Source organism: Scomber japonicus, chromosome 23, assembly GCF_027409825.1.
Source record: "Scomber japonicus isolate fScoJap1 chromosome 23, fScoJap1.pri, whole genome shotgun sequence".
In the NCBI taxonomy this organism is placed as follows: Eukaryota; Metazoa; Chordata; class Actinopteri; order Scombriformes; family Scombridae; genus Scomber; species Scomber japonicus.
In genome coordinates, this window is record NC_070600.1 from 11,567,125 (window position 1) to 11,586,298 (window position 19,174).

The following is a 19,174-nucleotide window of genomic DNA, read 5'->3' on the forward strand; positions in this document are numbered from 1 at the left end:
TACATTAAAATACAACAAAGCCTTCATCTGATGAGACAGGTTGTCTGGTCTCATGCTTCATTCATGATGATCAGTGGCGCAGTTAATGCACAAACAAGTTTTGTTAATTTGTTTTTCCTAAATGTGACATTGTGACATGGTTATTAGTTTAATTCACAGCAGGATGTTATCCAAGAGTACAGGTTCTTTTACCATATAGATATATTAAGGGTGGGTTTCATTTTCATGTTACAGTTGTAGGATTCAAGAAATAGACAAAAAAGTGGGAAATACCATTAACTTCTCTCTCTAGCTCTGTTTTTTATTCTCAACACAAATATTCTGTCAGTCTGTGTGAACAAACGAGAGCAATACTGTAAACGCCTTACAGGAGAGGCCGTCTGAAAATGTGCCCCAATATCTCCATATTTAAACAATATCACCCCCCCCCCCCCCCCCCCCCGAGCACAGCATAACAACTACAAACACTTTGATTTCCGACACGGTTGGATATATGATGATCTAGCATAATCCAATTGTCCCTTGTTTCCAGTCTTTATGCTAAGCTAAGCTAACCATCTCCTATTTCACATTTTCTCTACAGACGTGGTACCAATCTTCTGATCTAACTGGGTAAAAGATGATTTTCTAAAATGTCAAACTATTCGTATATTATTTTCATAGAATTTGCATATCAGACTGTGTATCTCTCCTTTATCGCTTTGAAACCCTTTTACAAATATACAGGAGGGAGTTCAGTGTGTTACCGCTTGACAAAAATGTCACATTGACATTTACACAACAGATCATCATTGTCTGACTAACAGTTCACATTGCCGCCCCAGAGTAAAATTGCTTCTCTGATTTCATATTGTGCGGCATGCAAATTTAGATATTGCTATTGCATAATGTTACTTATTGCACATGCAAATGAGTGACTGAGAAAGGCTCTTTCATCCGAATGGAGCAGCAGGACTGGAAATGCAGCAAAAGGTTCTTCTTCATTCCTCCCCTAACACATCACCTGACAACCAAAAACATACTGTCTACTTTTCTCTCTCTTTGTTTCCTTTCTCATCTGTCTGTTTGCCTTGCCTCTCCTCTTCCTCACTGTCTGTTCCTCTCTCTCGCCGCTCTGCCTCTTTCCCCCCCTTTCTCCCAGTCTCCTTTTCTTTCTTGCTGAATTTCTCTCTCTCTAAGCAGTTGTGCTCCAGCCAAAACAGATGAGTCTGGAATGTTCCCACACTGCACACAGCGATGGATGACAGCAGTCCTCAATAGGATTGTGTGTTTGTTTTTCCCCCTTTCTCTTCTATATGAGTGTTTTCTCATATTTTTCGGTCTTTCTTCAGCAATTTATTTCCTTCTACTTGCATGATGCACACAAAACCTCATGGTCTCTGCAGTGTATCCCTGCCTCTCTCTGTCTACATTATTCCTCTGTTCAGGGACTTCCAGTCATCTGCCTCTAAATTAGGCTATTCCATGCCGTTGCCCAATTGCCCAACAGCATGAGGCTCTGACCGCAGCAGTTAAACTGAGCGAGGGCTTCAGCGTGCCTTTAAATCCCACAGTAAATCCCGACAATACCATCTGTGTGAGCATACATTAAGATGTTTTTCTTGCTGCATGTACAGTATGTGTCCTTATGCTGAAAGGTGTGTCAAGCACATATAGGGATATACATCTGAGGAGAAGGAGAGTCCCTGCATAAAGAAATGTATGCGTGTGAGTGTTTGTTTGATCACTGAAGGACAGGTGTACTCTTTCCTCCCCCATGTTTCACTCTGATACACAGCCATGGGCACACCTGCCTGCCTCCATCCCCTCCTCCATCTATCTTTATCCATCATTCCTCCTCTCTGTTTCCACCTCCTCTCTTTTCTGTTTTTCTGCTATTACATTTGATTTTGTCACATTGCTCTCCATTTTCTCTGCTGTACAGGAGGCCTACGTAAAGGCTAAACGCATATGAGCAGTCTTCACTTTTTGCTACTATTTATCAGGCCATTCGTTCCTTTCCGTTCCTCAGATTTTTACTGCTATCTCTCTCCTCACTTGACTAGCAGCCTGGCTGGGTAACATCGTGAGCCAGCTGTGAGGCTGCAATCAAACGAGCTCCTGCTAGACCCCCTGGGGTTCTGCTGACATTACGCGCACACGCATGCGCACGCGCACGCACACACACACACACACACACACACACACACACACACACACAGGGAGAGGGAGAGGGAGAGAGAGAGAGAGAGAGAGACAGAGAGAGAGAGAGAACTTACATGCACAAACACACAAAATCACAAAAGCAGCAGGTCAGGGAAAAGCATATGTACAGCAGTAATGAAGCCCTAGCCAAAATTATGTGGAGTAAATCCGATCTCTGCATAATTTCAGTTCTGATTTGGGGTTGGATTCCATTTTTTTATTCAAAGTAGAAATTCCACTGAAATCTTTCTTTTTTCTAGGATTTTTAATACCTCTAGGGAAAATTCGGAATGTCTCTTGGACAGAATGAATGAAGTAAATGTGCAATAAACTGCACACCTAAACACACACACACGCTAGGGTACACCTGTACAAGACATGCAATCACCTACAAGCGCAGCAGTAAACACAACCCCCAATAAACATGCAGGGGAGCAAAAGACCTCTTGTAAATCTATCATCTTCTGAAGCAGCCATCCCTTAATTCTCCATCAACCCAACCTTTCTCAGTGCCGGAGCTCCACTTAAAGCCAACTGACTGCTTGTTACAGGCAGTAAACAGGTATGTCTCCAGTCAGTACCTGAGTGCGTTGTTATGTCATGGTTGAGAAAAGACACCCAGTGCGGCTCCATAACCCACTTACCAGCATCAGTCAGACAGACTGAAGATCGCAGGAGCAGGCTTAGGTGAGTCATGCATCAGCACCGCGTTTGGAGAGACAATTTCAAAGCAGGATGGGAGTCTATAGAGAGACTGAGCTGAGAGCTGGGCTAGCTTTATGTCTGACTTTAAATTCTGTTCAGTGAAGGGTTTTATAAGGATATTCAAACACTGGTTATCATAATCATAGAGCAGGCCTGTCCACTCCACTCCATCACAATTGAACTCTATTTTTTGAATAGCAGAGATGACCTCACCTGTATACACACACCTATTGATACCTTTCTATCATTCATTTTACAGGATTAAAGAAAAAGTTTTGGAATATGTCTATTGGTTTCCTGGCAGGAGAAGATGAAAAGCATTTCTTGTGTATTCATGGTAAATGCAATTGGAGCTGAACTGTGTCTGGTTAGCATAGCAACAAAAGTAAAGCCTTGCAAGCTCTGCCCAAAGCTGACAAATTCCACCTACGGGCACTTTTAAAGCTTTCCAATTAATAAATGAAGATATATTTTGTTTGTTTGATCTGTACCAGAAGAGACAAACAAAAGCATTTACTGAGAGTTATTTGCTCAATTGGTTTTTTTTTTACCGACTCATTTTTGTACAGACTAAAATGATGACATATTAATTAGTGGGCTTCAGCCAGTAGGTGGACAGTATCCCTTTCTTCCCGGTCATTATGCTGAGCTAAACTAACCAGCTGTGGCTCCAGTTATCAACACAAACTTGAGAGTGGAATCTATCTTTCTGTCTAATGCTCAGCATGAAAGGGAATAAGTGCACAGTACTGTATCTCCCCAAAGGTCACACTATTCCTTTAAAAAAAATGTGAAGAGGTTTTGTAGTGTTTAAGAAATCTTCTAGTGTTTCATCTTTAAAAAGTTAGGTGCAAATGAGAGTAAATGACTTGACTGCACAATAAAATGTGATGTTAATGAACAACAACACTGAAAAGGTCTATGTTCAGACTTATTCTTGAAATGAAATCCCAAGTATTTAAAACTGCTATCAGTGATGCAAAACTTCAACCAGCCCATCTGCCAGGTGACACAATCATATATTTCCCTGTAGCAGGAGAAGCCTGTTTTCCAGCTCCCAGATGTAAGATCAGAACAGGAAACTCATCTGTTTCACTAGCCTTGCCCTGTCCTATCTCAACCCAACTGTGACAACAATACTAATTACCGAACCTCAGATCCCACAGAGCTGACAGTCTTGTTAGCCTCCGATTTACACTTTTAATTGAATCAAGCGTATCAGCATCATCTGTCTCAGACTAAGTATATTTGGCTGCTTACAAGAGCCAATATCCAGTGCAGTTCAGTTTGATTAAGGATGAGTTCAAATTTAGCAATTCATACTGACCCACCTGTAAAAGGCCCCATTTACTATACACCCAGTGTTAAAAAGGTAATCTGTATCTCTTTATGTTCTGTTCATTTCCTCCACATCATTAAATCTGATCACATTCTGACTCCTGAATTAACCTGTTTTTTTATTCTTTATCCAGATAAGACAGTGAGGAGGATTTAATTTTTAAATGGAGCCAAGGAGACAACGGGACAAGGCAACCGAAATGCCCTCCCACGCAATTCTCCACAAAACACACTTAATTCCTTTATCCTGCCATAATCTTGACCTTCACTTTACAAGAAAGGCATATGTGTAATAACTGAGGCTACAAGGTCTGCTTCACCCCTACCCCTCCTCTGCATCAGCTCATAAATCCTTGCCCAGAGTTACTCCAATCCTTGTACCGTGAATAATCTCTTCACATCGCTGCCTTGTTTTTGAAAATCTATACATTTGAACAGTTATGCTTATCTTGACAGTGAATGTTGAAGAGATCCAAACTTTTGCCTCGTAGTTAAAGCAGTTCTCGGTTTCTGCTGGAAAAAACACGAGTTAAAGCAACCAACCTAGAACACAACCCACCATAAAACCACAACTTATGTTTTTTTACTGTTTAAATATGTTAATTAGCGAGCTTTAAAGGTGCTTGGTTTTGTTAGCCAGAGACATGGTGGCATTTCCCTTGCCACATCCTGGAAGGAAATGAATCATGTCTTCTTCCCTCAGATTCAAGTTTGCTCACAAATAACGTAGTATCTGATGCAAAATGCCTGATATGAAATGACCATATGGTTTTCAGAGAACATAAGAGAATGAAAGAGCAGCCCTGAGAGCGCAGAGATTTTGGCAGCCACTTCCAAATGATTGTCTGCATAGTGGGGAGCATGGCATGGTTAAACGGCCACTAAACGCATCCTCAGCCCTTGTAATTTGAGATAATGGCTTTGACATTTCAATGTCAGACCTACTGCGAGCCGCAGCAAGCAGGTATCTTGAAAAGCAGGGCAAAAAGTTGGAAGTGATGCTGCTGAATCTGTAATCTCTCATTCCATTACTCTCTGTGTTGCAAGGGAGGAAGAGAAAAAGGGGACATTCAGCATTTATGTATATATATCTGGTTCAAGTACATTAAGCTTAAAATGGATGCCTGCTGGATGCCACTGAGGTGTATAAGTGATAGAAAAATGGGTAAGTTGAAAGAATGGCAGCACACTACGCTTGTCTTTACTATGACCATTAAAAAGCAGATTTTGTAATCAAAAGCCTTCCCTCCAGACTTCAGACACCCTTTAAGATTTTAATGAATAGACTCAATTGGCACAAATCATGGTTTTGCGCTGATTGAAGGAAGTTAAAATTGCGTTGAAGAAAACGGAACAAAATTGCCACCCCCCCACTGCGCCTTCAGAGGAATTTGAATAAACAATAACAGCTGAGAGTCCCTATGCTGCCTGAGATGCAACTTGGGCTATAAAAGCACATTTATTTCCTCAAATAAATTTCAGGCGAGCATCAGGCACATCACTTCGGTCTGTATTAGAAGGTAACGCCCCATGACAGGCTGTAATTACCCGCAGACAGACTCAGCTGCAGAGAAACAAGGATAGAGAAAGGCAGAGAGGCGGGAGTGTGTGGTTGCACTGTATCTATGTATGTGTCTGTGTTTATGTGAGTGTTTAAGAGTGTGTGTGTGTGTGTGTGTGTGTGTGTGTGCACGGTTGGCTCTGACTCAGCACATCCGCACGGGCCTCAGAGGCGGCTGGCTCTTTTATTACCTAATCCAGTTTAGGAGATGAATCCGGCCTGTAATCTAATATTCTCTTAAATGATTCCCGCCATATACATGAATCCCTGACCTTAGCTATAACCGCAGCTTGCAGGCTGCAGCAATGAAAAGAACGCCCACACAAGACAGCATTTATACTCATCTCTTTTTCACTAATTGCCACTGCAAATTGCTCTACATATCGCTCATACATGCCTGATAGTCTGATATTTACAGTATCTAAGCGCAGTAAATTAAGAGTGGTGAAGGGTCATTCCGGTTCATGCCGCTTTCCTCCTCCTCTCTTCTCGTTGCGTGCGGATGGATGGAAGTCGATATGAAACGTTGCTTTTAATGTCAGCTTTCATCTTTCTGAGCTCTCTCCAAATCTTGCTCTGTGCCTGATAGCACCCTTCAGGCATGTGAGACCACTAAAATACCCAGCAGTGCCTTGTGCACATGTCCACGCAGGACTAACTGAGGTGAAAACTCTGACCAAATCCCTCAGAGACAGTGTGTCGTGTTGTTTCATTTTCCCTTTTACACTCATTTTTCTCCAGTCCACAGTCCTAATATTTACAAGGGAATGCTAGCATTTCCACAGAGCAGAGTCCGTGTTTACTTAGTGTCTGTATAGCCAGGCATGTTAAATGAGCCTGGTGTCTTATTCTCTTCTACCCCCCCCCCCTCCCCCCTCCCCCCTCTCCCCATCTACTGTTTCTATATTCTAGTGATTTCATTTAATCAGACTCTTGTGTATTTCTATTCCCTCCCTAAATTGTGCACACAACTGCATCAGACAGTAATATTTTATCAGTTTATTATCCAAGTTTAAGGTCTGTCATTTTCGGACTCAAGTGAGGCACATGGGGAATTGCATATGGAAAAATAGCATTTGACTTCTTTGGAAACATCACACTCTTTAAGGCAGCAATGCACTACATAGCTTAGGGATGTGTGCGAGAGAAAGATGCAACACAGCAAAATAAAGTAGAAAAGATGGTCGATTTCACATCAATAAAAAATACCTTTGTCGCTTTGAATGACAAATGACTGTTTCATCGCATGGCAAGGACAACAGCGAGAGAACTTGAATGCGATGTGTGTTTGTACAGAGCAAATAACTTCTTTGAGATTAATTCATTCATGGAAATAAACAGGATGAGGCACAAGACAGGGACAGTATCTGGTGATGATATACTGTCTCGCAGCCAGTGCATCTTTCTTTGTTCAATGCAGGAATAAATGTATATTTAAACAGTGTGAAAGTTATGAGGGAAAGGTCCAGTGTTGGGAATGAGCTTGGCCTCGTAGTTTGACTGTCCCAGAACCAGAAGGTCACAGATTTCACCCCCTCAAGAGTCATTTTGTCCATCCTGTTGAGAGGCTTAAGGAAGACAGAACCCCCCCCCCCCACCCAGCTGACATGTTGGAAGTTAAGACTGTCAACGAAAACCATCCAAATATAAATACAATGTAAGGCAAGAATACATACACAAATACAAAAGATGATCCCAAATGTTAAAGGCACTTTTAAAGGCAATATATCATTGAAAAAAAACAAAAACAGTTATGTAACAAAACAGATTGTCAGAAACCCCTTTTAAAGAAATAATAATGCAGTATTGGCAAAATAGTATACCACACCCTCCAAAAGTATGATAAACTTATTCAAAAAGACAATTTTTTAAAACAAATTTTGATCCCTTCCTATATAAATACACCAGACTAATGTAGATGAGCTCAATATTCTTTCACCCACTCTTCTGAATTAGAAAGAGGTGATTTCCACTCCCTTTAAAAGACACCAATATTATATTTAGTCAATGTTTGGCTATGACATTGACAGCACAATGTCTCTGCATCATATCACATAAAAATGATGCATTGTAAGTTTTTGTGGACTGCCTGAAGGCCAAGATTTGCGTGCATATACCATTCGCTTGCCTTCATATAAATACCTCGTACCCCAGCTGTTAAAGCATTAACTGCCTGAGTCAAAATGTTCATGATAACTTCCCAACATATCTATGAGTGCACCAGTTTAATACCCTGCCCAGTGTCCAGTACAGCTGGTGGGAACCAAGCTAGTTTACACCTCCTGAAGCAGCGCAGACACACGCTACATAACCAGAACAGGTTGAGGCCGCAGCACCAGTTGGAGAGGTGCACCATGGGATAGGTAACCTTGGGAAAGTGGGTCTTCCAATGCTTGGCCACGTCACTTCCTGTAGGCAGGTGGAGCGTGTAGTCGCTCCAGCGCTTAGACACGCCATACATGGCCGCCACTGTTCTTCCCTTTTCTGACCACTGGGTGTCGCTGTCCGGGTTGCAGTTGAATTCCACCCATTCAGAAGTGAAGTCCCCAAGATAGGCGATTTCGCCGGCCTCCGGGTCCACCCTTGTGGCGGACAGCTCGGCCCCCTGCACGGCTATGTGGACACCCTCCACTCTACGCACCTCCTTGACCCAGGGGAGGGAGTTCTCAGTGTCCAGGACGAGGATGAGACGGGAGCAGTGGCCGGCGTTCTTCTCCTTCCATAACTCCAGCAACTGGGCCAGATGGAGACTCTCACCTCCTGCAGCAGAAGAGGTTAGATGGTGAAAGAGAAAATAGAGGAAGGGTTGAGAAGAAAGTTAAAAAAGAGAAAAATATATGGAAGGAAGGAATGTTAGATGAAACATATATTGCACATCTTTATACATAGTCCCAGTCAAAGTTTGGACACACCTTTTCATTCCTTTGAGTGTGTCCAAACTTTTGACTGGCTCTGTATTTACCTAGCTCATACTGTTTCTCAAAAGGTATATGTACACACAGGCGGGGTTATTCACCTAGCTATTGGTTCAATGTCCTGTTCAAGGACATTTCTAAAGGGACACATGACTGTTGATGGACATAGTGGCTTTGCAGGGATCAAACCTGTCAAGTCTGACTGGCGGGAGGGACTGTCTGTCTAACTGCTGTCATTCAAAACACACACAGACACAAACACTTAAAACCTCAAAATCAGTATTAATTGTTGGAAAGTGCTTAGTAAGTGAACCAAGGGCTGAGGAGAAAAAAATATTTCTACTTTTGGCCACAAAACAGCTTCACGTAGGACTAATCTTTTATTTTGGGTGGAAGATTGGGCTCCATTCACATGCCTAGAAATCTACAATAAGCCTATTTAGAGACTCTGTAAGTTGCAGTACTAAAGCAATTTTCTGGCCACTGTTATCAGCAGAGTCAAGACAAACTACTTCTTTTAAGGATCAGTATATAATTTAGGACTGGACAAAACTGCTGCACAATGTCTTTATGACTTAAAATATGACCTGAAAATAGTTCCCAATTTGGACTTTGGCAAAAAAACCCAACTATGCACTGAACACGGACTGAGAACGTCCCCGTTTCGGGTCAGGATGGTGACACAGTGAAGTGATTATCTTAACTATGGGGATATTTATTTCTTGTTTGCTTCGGCACACAGAGATAATATGTCAAATAATCTCTGAACAGGAGAGCTGTGGCTGACATGGTGTTAACCTGCTGTGATTCTCATTTCTGTTGAAGGAAAGCTCGTGTCACAGCAGACCGACACAATCTTCTCTACTGGAACTAAACTTCTATGCCCCGACCTTCACGGCTATTTTAACTCTTTTGGCTTACTTGTCGGATCTGTGCAAAATCAGCCTTCGATTGACTGAGAAGAGGGGGAGAAAGAAAAAGAATGCAAATCAGACTGTAATGCAAATGGAGTTTGCAGGAAGAATACCATATCTAGTTAATGCCATCCTACACAATGCTACTGCAATAGACAGTAGCAACAGACTCATTTTGTGTTCAATTTTGGTTCTAACTGCCTGAGAGGTGCTGATTCAACTGTGATTCAGCTCTCAGGTAATTACTGTCAGTTTAAATGTGATCATTATAAGCAAACTTTGAAGAAATATTCAACATTTCTAAAACTTTTGGTGATGATTCAAGGTGGACAATTTCATCCTTTTGTTGTTTTTAAAACAGTTTTTACCCAAGAAAGCAGTGAGACTGTCAGCATCCTAATCTAAAACCTTTTTAGATGAACCTGCTGTGAAAAGATACAACAGAATACAACCTCAGAAAATGCTAAACTAAAGAAAGTTGAGGTAATTGTGCTCATTTTCTTTAGTGAATTAAGATATTTAAGACATGCAATGTTCAAGTATCCAGTTAAGGACTGATTAATAATAATAATAATAATAATAATAATAATTTGGATATGAGACTCTCACCAGCCAGAGCCCAGGCCCCAGTGCCTTTGTGTGTGTGCCCACTGTAGAAAATCAGATAGGTGTCATGGCGAGGCCCATCTGCAGTACGAAGCTCCAGAAAGTTGCGCAGCTTGGTCTGCACAGCCTCGAGTGTTACGCCACTGGTGGAGTAGTCACAGCCAAATGTCTGGATCATGTGGTGGGAGAAGAGACGCTGCACGTTGTTCAGCATAGCCGTGGAGCGCAGGTTTAACTGTTGTACATGCTCAGCTGGTAGGAGAGTGGGCTGGCCATCAGCGCTGGATGGAAAAGAGAAATGAGAGGATATGAGGAGGTTTTCCATGTTTCTCTTTTTTTCATGATCTACTTGAAGGAAGGCTCAGGTAAGGTGGCTTGTAAGAAGAAGTGGTGGAAGAGAGAGTTGGGGTGGCAAGCAAAACCAAGATTAATGAGTGAGAAGTAAAGTGAATGTTGTACATTGGTCTAATGCTAACATCTCCATTTTGACTGTGAAATAAACTGAGGAGATGGTGTTTGCCCCTATGGTAGCAGGTGACCACAGCCCAATGATTATCCACAACACAGCCATTAATCAGGTAGGCTCTTAGAAGTATCTTGGTTTCTATATTGGTAATGTGTGTACCAGGCAGCCTACGCTCCAGGCTATAGCAGAGGTGATACTTTTTGAGAGGGCTCAGAGAATCGTATGTATCTATTCTACTTGGCAGTCTTGGAGAGCCTAACCAGGTATAAGATACCGGCTTGGTATGGTAACCTCTCAGTACAATTAAAATCTAGGCTTGCCCGTTTTGTTCGGACCGCTGTGAAGGTCACAGGGAAGAAAGAACACCAGTCCCTTCAATCTATACATGAGCAGTCTGGACTCAGAGCACAAAGAATACTGGCTGATCTGTCCCATGTCCTCCACTCTGAGTACAAGCTTTTACCCTCTGGCGGACTGTATAGCGTACCCAAGTGGTGACTCAACTGCTTCATAAACTCATTTGTTAACATCTTAAACAGTAAGGACATAGTATGAGCCACAGAGATCATAGTTCCTAGAGGGACATTGTTTGGATTGATGGGTTGTGCAATATGTTGGTTTAAAGTTACATATAAATACTTGTATATGCTTGTATGTAGAATGTAAAATAACGCGTTAAATGCAGCACCACTACACCCAATAAAAATTTCACTTAGGGACAATTAAGTATATATCGTATCGTATCGCAAGTTGATGGTTTGACACGCTGGGTGGAGCAGCTGTCTGCATCACCAGGGAGAGAGGCGACTGAGAGGAGAGGATGAGAGGAGACGTGGGGAAAAAGAGATGGAAGGAGTAGGAGTTGTGGATCACTGCTGCAGGAAATGACATTAGCCTCAGGGATGTAAAGGGAGTGGAGAATGAAAGGAAAGTAAGAAAAAGGGCAAAAAGAAAGAGGGAGAAGTGACAAGAACTAAAAAAAGATAGTTGAGGGCTAAGTGAGTTTAAAAAAAGTGTGTGTGGATTCGTGTAGAGCACAATGTAGGAAATGATAATGACATGTACATATGAAGTCTAGGCTGGCAGTTATTCATGCAGCCATACATTTTCTTTCAATCTCTGGGCTTGATGTTATTCATTGCAGAGTGGATGGTAAAGTCATACTTCACTCCTGCATAAACTGTGCCGTCATATTATACCCCGTGCCCCCATTCAATCACCTTCAACCTCACCTTGACAAGGACAAGTGAAAGTTTATCTAATGTGGACGAGATAGGATTGATTTTTTTTCAACCGCCACACAGATAAGTGGTCGTTATTCGTTGACAGCCAGAGCGGATGTATTCATCAGGTGTGTCAGGTGATCACTGTCACTGATGTTGACACTCTTCTTTTCTGTCCTTTTTGGAGCAGTAGATGAACAATTTTCTTCATGTTTGGAAATAAAGATATACTGGTCAAAAAAAAAAAAAAAAAAAAAAAAAAAAAAATGATATGCCGCAACCTCTGCATGGCTTGGCAAGCTCACTGTTCATCTAAACCCATCTAATCTTTTCAGATCTCATGGTGCCCAGGGGAGTCAAGGCTTGTAGTTTTGAGATTCAGACCACATCTTCCCCTGTTACACTCTCTTTCATCCTCAAAAAAAAAAAAAAATCCTGTCCTTTCCTCCATAGCTCCACTCAGAACTCAATCCCTCCCTTCCTTGTGCTGTGTATGCCTCTTTTTTTTTCTTCCTTTGACCACCCTCCCTCGCTGTTTACAACCTCAAGTCCTCTCCTTGTGTTTTTCCCTCCCCGTTTCACCCTGTGTGTCTACACTTCTCGCCCCCCCACCTCCCCCTTCTCTTGCTATCTCTCTAATCTCCCTGTGGGGCTCTTGTCATTGTGAAAACATGATCTGCAACCATCAAACAGCCGATTATACACTGCTGCATTCTCATCATGCTCTCAGTCCTCCCTATGGACCCTGCACATAAGACCTTGCATACAGAGCATCCACAGCTCCAATAGGACATGGGCCTGCATCCAAAATCACCTGGAGAGTTAAACACTAGTAAGGCTGGCATATGCTTACTGGCCAAACATCTCCAGAGGCTGGATTTCAAACCTGTCGCGGGGCTCTCGAAGATGGAAAAACTAATTTATAACTGACAGCGGGCAAGCTGCAGCTGCTTGGGAGGAGGAAGAGAAGTGTTTGCATCATCGAAACACACTAGGCTATTTAAAAAAAATGCTCAGCCAACTAAGAGGGCACTGGGAGAGGCATCAGCTAATGGCTAACTGCTGCGGCTGAACAACTTAGTATGCTGCGGAGGGAGTACTGGAATGATCCCTTAAGGGCCCAAACATTAGTGTCATGTTTATGCATAGTTATTGGCCTATTTATCCAGTTGGTTTTGTGTTAACTGAGGAGGGAGTTGGAATGAGTGATCATATTTACCAGCACCCGTGATGCAAAGGAAGGCTTGAACATTGAGCAAAGTCAGCACAGTGTGTGTGTTTATGTTTTTAAATACAGAGTCACTGACTGTGTGTGTGTGTGTGTGTGTTGTGATTTGTGTCTGTAGACAACTAAAAAGAGATTTATCATAAATAAATATTAGTGTCCATTCACTTAGACAGCAGCGGTGCGACAAAGTGCAGCCGCTGCGAGTTTACATAGAGATTGCATGGCAACTCATCGCAGGCCGCTTTTCGCCGCTCTTCGGTGTGTTCCCAGCGTAAGGCAGGGAAATAACTGCAACTACAGTATTACTATGTTTGCTTGAGATAGCAATAAAAAAACATATTCCAGGGTACTACTGAAATTATTAAGTACTTAACTGATTAGTCATTGTAAGGACATTCATTTACTGCAATTTTAACAATTTCTTGTTTAATTCATTCAAACCTTTTACTGATTTCAGCTTCTCAAATGTGTTGTTTTCCTCTTTTTTTGTGTTTATTTGGTGCACTTTTCCTTTATCAAACGCTAGAAAGCTGACAGGAAATGATGGGGGAAGAATGAGTGAACATCCAGTAACAGGTTCCTCAGCCAGACTTGAATCAGGGAAGTTGCAATTACATAGTCAGTCAGTTACATAGTTAAACCCTGAGGCCACCACAACACCACCATTTTTATCCATTTTAAATTTTCATAAAAATAATGAATTAATATCTTTTGGCTCTGGCTTGTATTTCAAATGAAAACAAGCAATTAAAAGATGTTACCCTGGGCTATGAGAAATTGGGCTGATTTTATCTGTGTTTCATCTTTCTCCAGTACCTGGAGTATGCCGTAGGAATGACCAGGGCGTAGCCAACGCAGGTTCCCCCCAGGCAGCTGCCCAGCTCGTGGAACAAGCCGTGGGCCAGAGACTCCAAAGGGAGCACCACCAGCAGAGCGCTGAGAAAGAGACCGTTCCAGGGCTGAAAAAAAGCAAAAAAGTCAGAGTCACTTTCATTCACCACTTACAGCACAAAGCAATCAGATGCAATTAATTGATGGTGACACTTTGCGAGACAGTTATACAATGCAGGGCTGACACTGTGGTATCATCGCAGGACAAAACATGACAGGACCTTGCTAAATGGAGACACAATGCACTGTAGACAGCAGGCTAAACATACAGCAAAAGCATCCATTCAAAGCAAAATAATTATTCCACTGTGAATGAGCCTGTGCTGTTTTGAAAGCCCTCAGTCTGTACAATAAAGCTATCATCTTTTTTCATGTATTTGTATCATTTCTTGTTTTTTATGATACCTAAAAATCAATAACCCGAAAACAAAACTGCATGCTTGCCCATGCACTAATATACTGTGTGAACACACAAATACAAAATACAATCTGAGTTACTGGTATGGAGTGCGATTTAGCATCTTCAAAAAAACAGTTTGACTTCATAGCATGGCACTGTGTCTAAGAATACAAATCAATGTCTGCATGGCTAAGTGGAACCACACTTGATATTGCAGACAAATACTGAACTGCCCAGTGTATCGCCCGAGTTGAAAAATGCATTCCACTCATCTATTAACTTTTATGAAGCTCCATACATGTTAAATATATAAACTCCATATATTCTCTGGTGCCTCAATGTAGTATTATAGGCAGGTGAAGCACAATGCAGTAATGCAGAGTATTTCTCACAGGCTGAGAATTGATTCATTGTAGTCAACCCCAAAGAACTGGGTGCAGGGGGTTTGCTTGTAAGCATCGCTGCACTTAACAGCGCTGCATTCAGCAGCTGACTTCCGATTAGATAAGTAATTTCAATACAATTGCACATGAAAGTGCTACTCAGCTTTTCATTCAATCGACATTTTAAAATGCATTTCCATGTAGACTTTTGAAAGCAGGGTATAATACATTGTCATTTACATTACATGGGAAACGCTGAATCCAATATAGCACCGCAAACTATGGCCTTAAACATTTGCATATGGTTGAATCAACACCTTTCTGACTCAACAAATATTGAATATTTTAAGTTCCATAAAGGCAGTGCTTGTTGCTGAGGCTGCATTAAAACAACATTAGAGTGAGTGAGTGAGTGAGTGAGTGAGTGAGTGTGGGGGGGGGGGGGGGGTTATTACAGATTTGGTGGTTTATGATGCATTATTTTAAAAGGACATTTTTACACATATAAAATAATTACTGAAAACGTGCACACTCATAGTTACTATTTTTACACTGGATTAAACTTTTTTTTTTTTTTTTTTTTTTTAAACAAACTTTCATGGAGACAACTGGGATTCACTTCAGATAATCCGCTGTTACCGGTGAATGGGGCCGCTACTAAGATGCTGACTTTTTTTTAGCTGTGATTAACGTTAAGTGCACCAAAATCCATTGAAAAAAATGTCAATTAAACGTAACGACTAGTGGTGGTTCTCTTGTTAACTAGTAATTTAGAGTTATTATTCTTGTTGAATTAAACAGTGGCTCCTAACATTACTTAACTTTTAAAATAGCATCCATGTTGTCCCCCTTACACCTTCAAACAAGGCCTATTTTAAATTTTGCATTTTTATATGGGAGATTGGTATTGAGTATATGAGTGTTGTTAGCTCAGAGGCTGTTCAGTTGGGCAGACACACCCCCACCGTTTCACAGCAGAGAATACTGCTTATTTTTCCATTATTTTGAAACCCAATTTTATATACTTGGCAACTTTTTTTAATCATTCAAATTTGGCTGGGTGGTTAATAACACATTTTTCGGAGGTGTGACAAAGTCAGAATACATATTTATTATTTCTTTATACCGACTTCCAATAGCACAAGCATATAAATTGCTGTAAAACATCAACAACCACAAACAGTAACCTTCTTACTCAGGAACACCAACAGCTCTGTACTTCTCAGGCAAATTTGCAACTGACATCAACAATGTGCAGATCTCAAATTAGGACTCAGGCCCATGAGACTCTTACAAGGTAAACGTCTAATAAGGCTAAATAAGTTATTGCTGCTCTTTATGCAAGTAGATAAGGATAATAAAGTGCTAATTAAATTGGTTCCGCATGAGAGCAGAAGTGCCTCAGCTAGGGGAGCAACTACTAAATACACACTGCTACTAGCATCTCTCTCCAGAATTTATGACATGGGTGTATGATATGTTTATGCAGGCCTTGTCATGAAGCTCAAGTGACAGTAGGAGGAAAAAATCTTGAAGACTCTGACCTGCTCTATGTACTCACAAGGTTTCTCAGCAACAGGGCAATATGACGTGACCATAATGACAACAAATGAAACATTTTTTAGCTTTAGAAAACATGCCTACCTGCCAGGACACAGCCCCTAGTATAACCGTTGATAGCAGACTGAAGAACACCAAGCGTTCTGAAATGAGGCAGAAGTGTCGAATGCCCCTGGAGGCCATGACTTGGTCCAGACTCCGGCTACTGGATCGCTGGGCCCGCCAGGCCTTCTGACACTCGCTGAGCTTGGTGTGGAAGCCCCATATTGTGATCAGTAGAATTATGTGGCAGATGGACCAGAAAAGGCCAAACAGGCAGAAGCCTGGGATCACCAGATACCACAGCTCCAAGTGGCCCAGCTATGTAAGACAAGAGAAAAGTGACATTAAACACAGCCTTAAAGTACAGATGTTAGCCATACAAAACACTGCATTGTCATTCAAAAACAATCTTTCATGAGTCTTCAAAATTTGAAGAAAAAGTTGAGTTGAATTGAATTGAGTTTAAGAGTCACACAGGAGCATAATGACTTACATAATGGAAATGTCACCTTCTCACATTTTTTGTAAAATGCTGCTGAGGTTACCTTTAAGGCTGCCAGGACGAAGAAGGCCAGCTCAACCAGACTGAGAGGCAGCAGGGACAGCCTCCTCCACACCTTCCCCAGGGAGAGCACTGGCATCCAACGCTCACTGGGTCCCAGCCCACTGAAGTACACATCCAGCATGGGCTCACACAGCAGCCTGCCCAGATAGCAGCCTAAGGCATAAGGGTTGGCTGTGATGCCCAAGGCTTGGAAAAACACAAGGGAGGTAACCAATGCAAAACTGACCAGGTTGGGCAAAGCCAGAAGGGATTTCATCCTCAGGTCTACAATGAGAGCACCTAGAGCCACTACCAAGCCTATTATGGCCACGGACTTGTGAAGAAGCATGGTAGTGCTGGCAATTCCAAAGCCCAGGAGCTGCAGTAGCTCAGCTGACGTTAGCAAAATGGGTTTGTAGCGCACGGAGCTGCATACTCGCTCTGTTACAGCCCATACTGCTTTCATGACTACACTGGCCAGGAGGAGATAGTTAGTGACCAGTTCCTTGACATTTGAATCCAAGGCGGGGCTGTTGAGGAAGCACAGGAGACCAAGCAGAAAGCCGAACCACAACTGGAACAAGCTGAGGCTGGCTTTCTCCATTGCAAAGTAGTAATGGAGGATGCTGGCTATTCCCAGCACGAAGAGACCCAAGATGAAGATGACCAGAATCATCGGTTCACTTGTCACCTCCCAGCGTACATACATGCCGACACATACTGCCACAAGGAGGTTGATGCTGGACAGGTAACCTAGGCAACGGACTGATGTAAACACATCCACCTCCTTGGGTCCTTCGACCATCAGCTGCTCTTCTTCCTCCTCCTGAGCCATGATGACTGACTTCAAAAGTGACTAATCCAGATTCAGCTGAGGCTTCTGGGTGTCAGTTTACTCCAGTCACCCTCTCTACATGTGAACAGTGGATTTGCAAAGGTCTTCACCTCTTAATAGCATTGTGTAAAATCAACCCCTGTGAACAAATTCAAAAAGGTGTGTTACTCAAGTTTACAAGCAGTCAATCATTAGAAAAACACTATATATTTGTCAAGCAATTCAAACTTATACAAGCTTAACTACACTTATTATTGACCTACGCCACGTCCAGACAACTAATATACGCACATTAGTTCGTGTTGTGCTCTAAAATAACCTTTACATGGTTAATTATTTAAGAAATATCTGACAAATAGTTGAGAAAGTGCTATCATGTCGTTTGCTACACTAGATAAGATACACTGTGGTTAACGCACAGTGACAAAGCGCAAAAACAGTCAAGACAAATGTATTTACTAGTAATATCCTGACGACACGGCCCTGCTGACACTTTCTGACGATGTGGCGCTTCAGCCGGGAAGTTTGCTAACTGTAGCCACCCTCCTCACTCATCGTTCACGGTCGCCTAACTCGCCTTTCAGTGTCGTCTCTTTAACTGTCGAAAGAACAAGTAGCAGCCCTTGCACATACGTCTCAGTGAGCACATTGAAAATGAAACGTAGTTAATGTCAACGTCAAAAAAATTGTTGCTTACATGTTGTTTGTGTAGATGACAACAGCGCTGCTTCCGGATTGCGAACTACGGAATCTCGCAATGGTCAATATACTCAAGCCTTTGCTTTTCATGGAATAACGTGAAAAAATAACAGAAGTCCAACAATCAGCCCTACAGCCCCTCATTTGTTAATATTTAACATGGTACTAAATAAATATAGGCCTGTTGATGTTTTTAATCCTTTGAAAATATTTTTTATATTTTGTAAATAAATCATGAAGTGGGCATTTTGGAAAACACGTGGGTTTAAATGGTGTCACAGTACCAATTAAGCCTTTTTACTTTTTTCATAAAATATCTTTATTGCATATTCCAAAATCTACATGACCTAATTAATACATTTTCAGATGAGAGATAAATCTTGCTTTATAAGAAATGATCTCCCTAATACATCATGTCAGTATCCATGAAAAACACCTGAACAGATGAAAACATTTGTTATTAGAAACATAACCAAAAAGTAATCAAATGTAATAAGTTACATTACTTTGATTAAGTAACTGAAATAGTTACATTACTTATTACATTTTAAATAGGGCATCCTAACTAGTAATCTGTAACCTATTACATTTCAAAGTAACCCAACCCTGCATGAGTCACTGTGCAGGAAGTACATCATAATCTCACACTTTATTATTTGCATTGTTAAAAGACAACAATA

At 41.6% G+C, this 19,174-nt stretch overlaps 1 protein-coding gene across 2 annotated transcripts; it reads right to left on the reverse strand.

Annotated features, from left to right (window-relative positions):
- Positions 1 to 6,772: 6,772 nt before the first annotated feature.
- On the reverse strand, positions 6,773 to 18,532 carry tmem168a (transmembrane protein 168a). Of its 2 annotated transcripts, none has more exons than XM_053314126.1 (6): positions 18,493 to 18,532; positions 16,962 to 17,934; positions 16,459 to 16,734; positions 13,957 to 14,099; positions 10,227 to 10,504; positions 6,773 to 8,548 (listed from the first exon to the last, which is right to left on the reverse strand). In XM_053314126.1, the coding sequence occupies exons 2-6, from the start codon at positions 17,793 to 17,795 to the stop codon at positions 7,998 to 8,000; spliced, it is 2,082 nt and encodes a 693-aa protein (XP_053170101.1). In that variant the 5' UTR covers positions 17,796 to 17,934; positions 18,493 to 18,532; the 3' UTR covers positions 6,773 to 7,997. The 2 variants fall into 2 exon arrangements, with proteins under 2 accessions (XP_053170101.1, XP_053170100.1); XM_053314125.1 differs by lacking the exon at positions 18,493 to 18,532 and adding an exon at positions 18,255 to 18,416.
- Between the last annotated feature and the right edge of the window lie 642 nt (positions 18,533 to 19,174).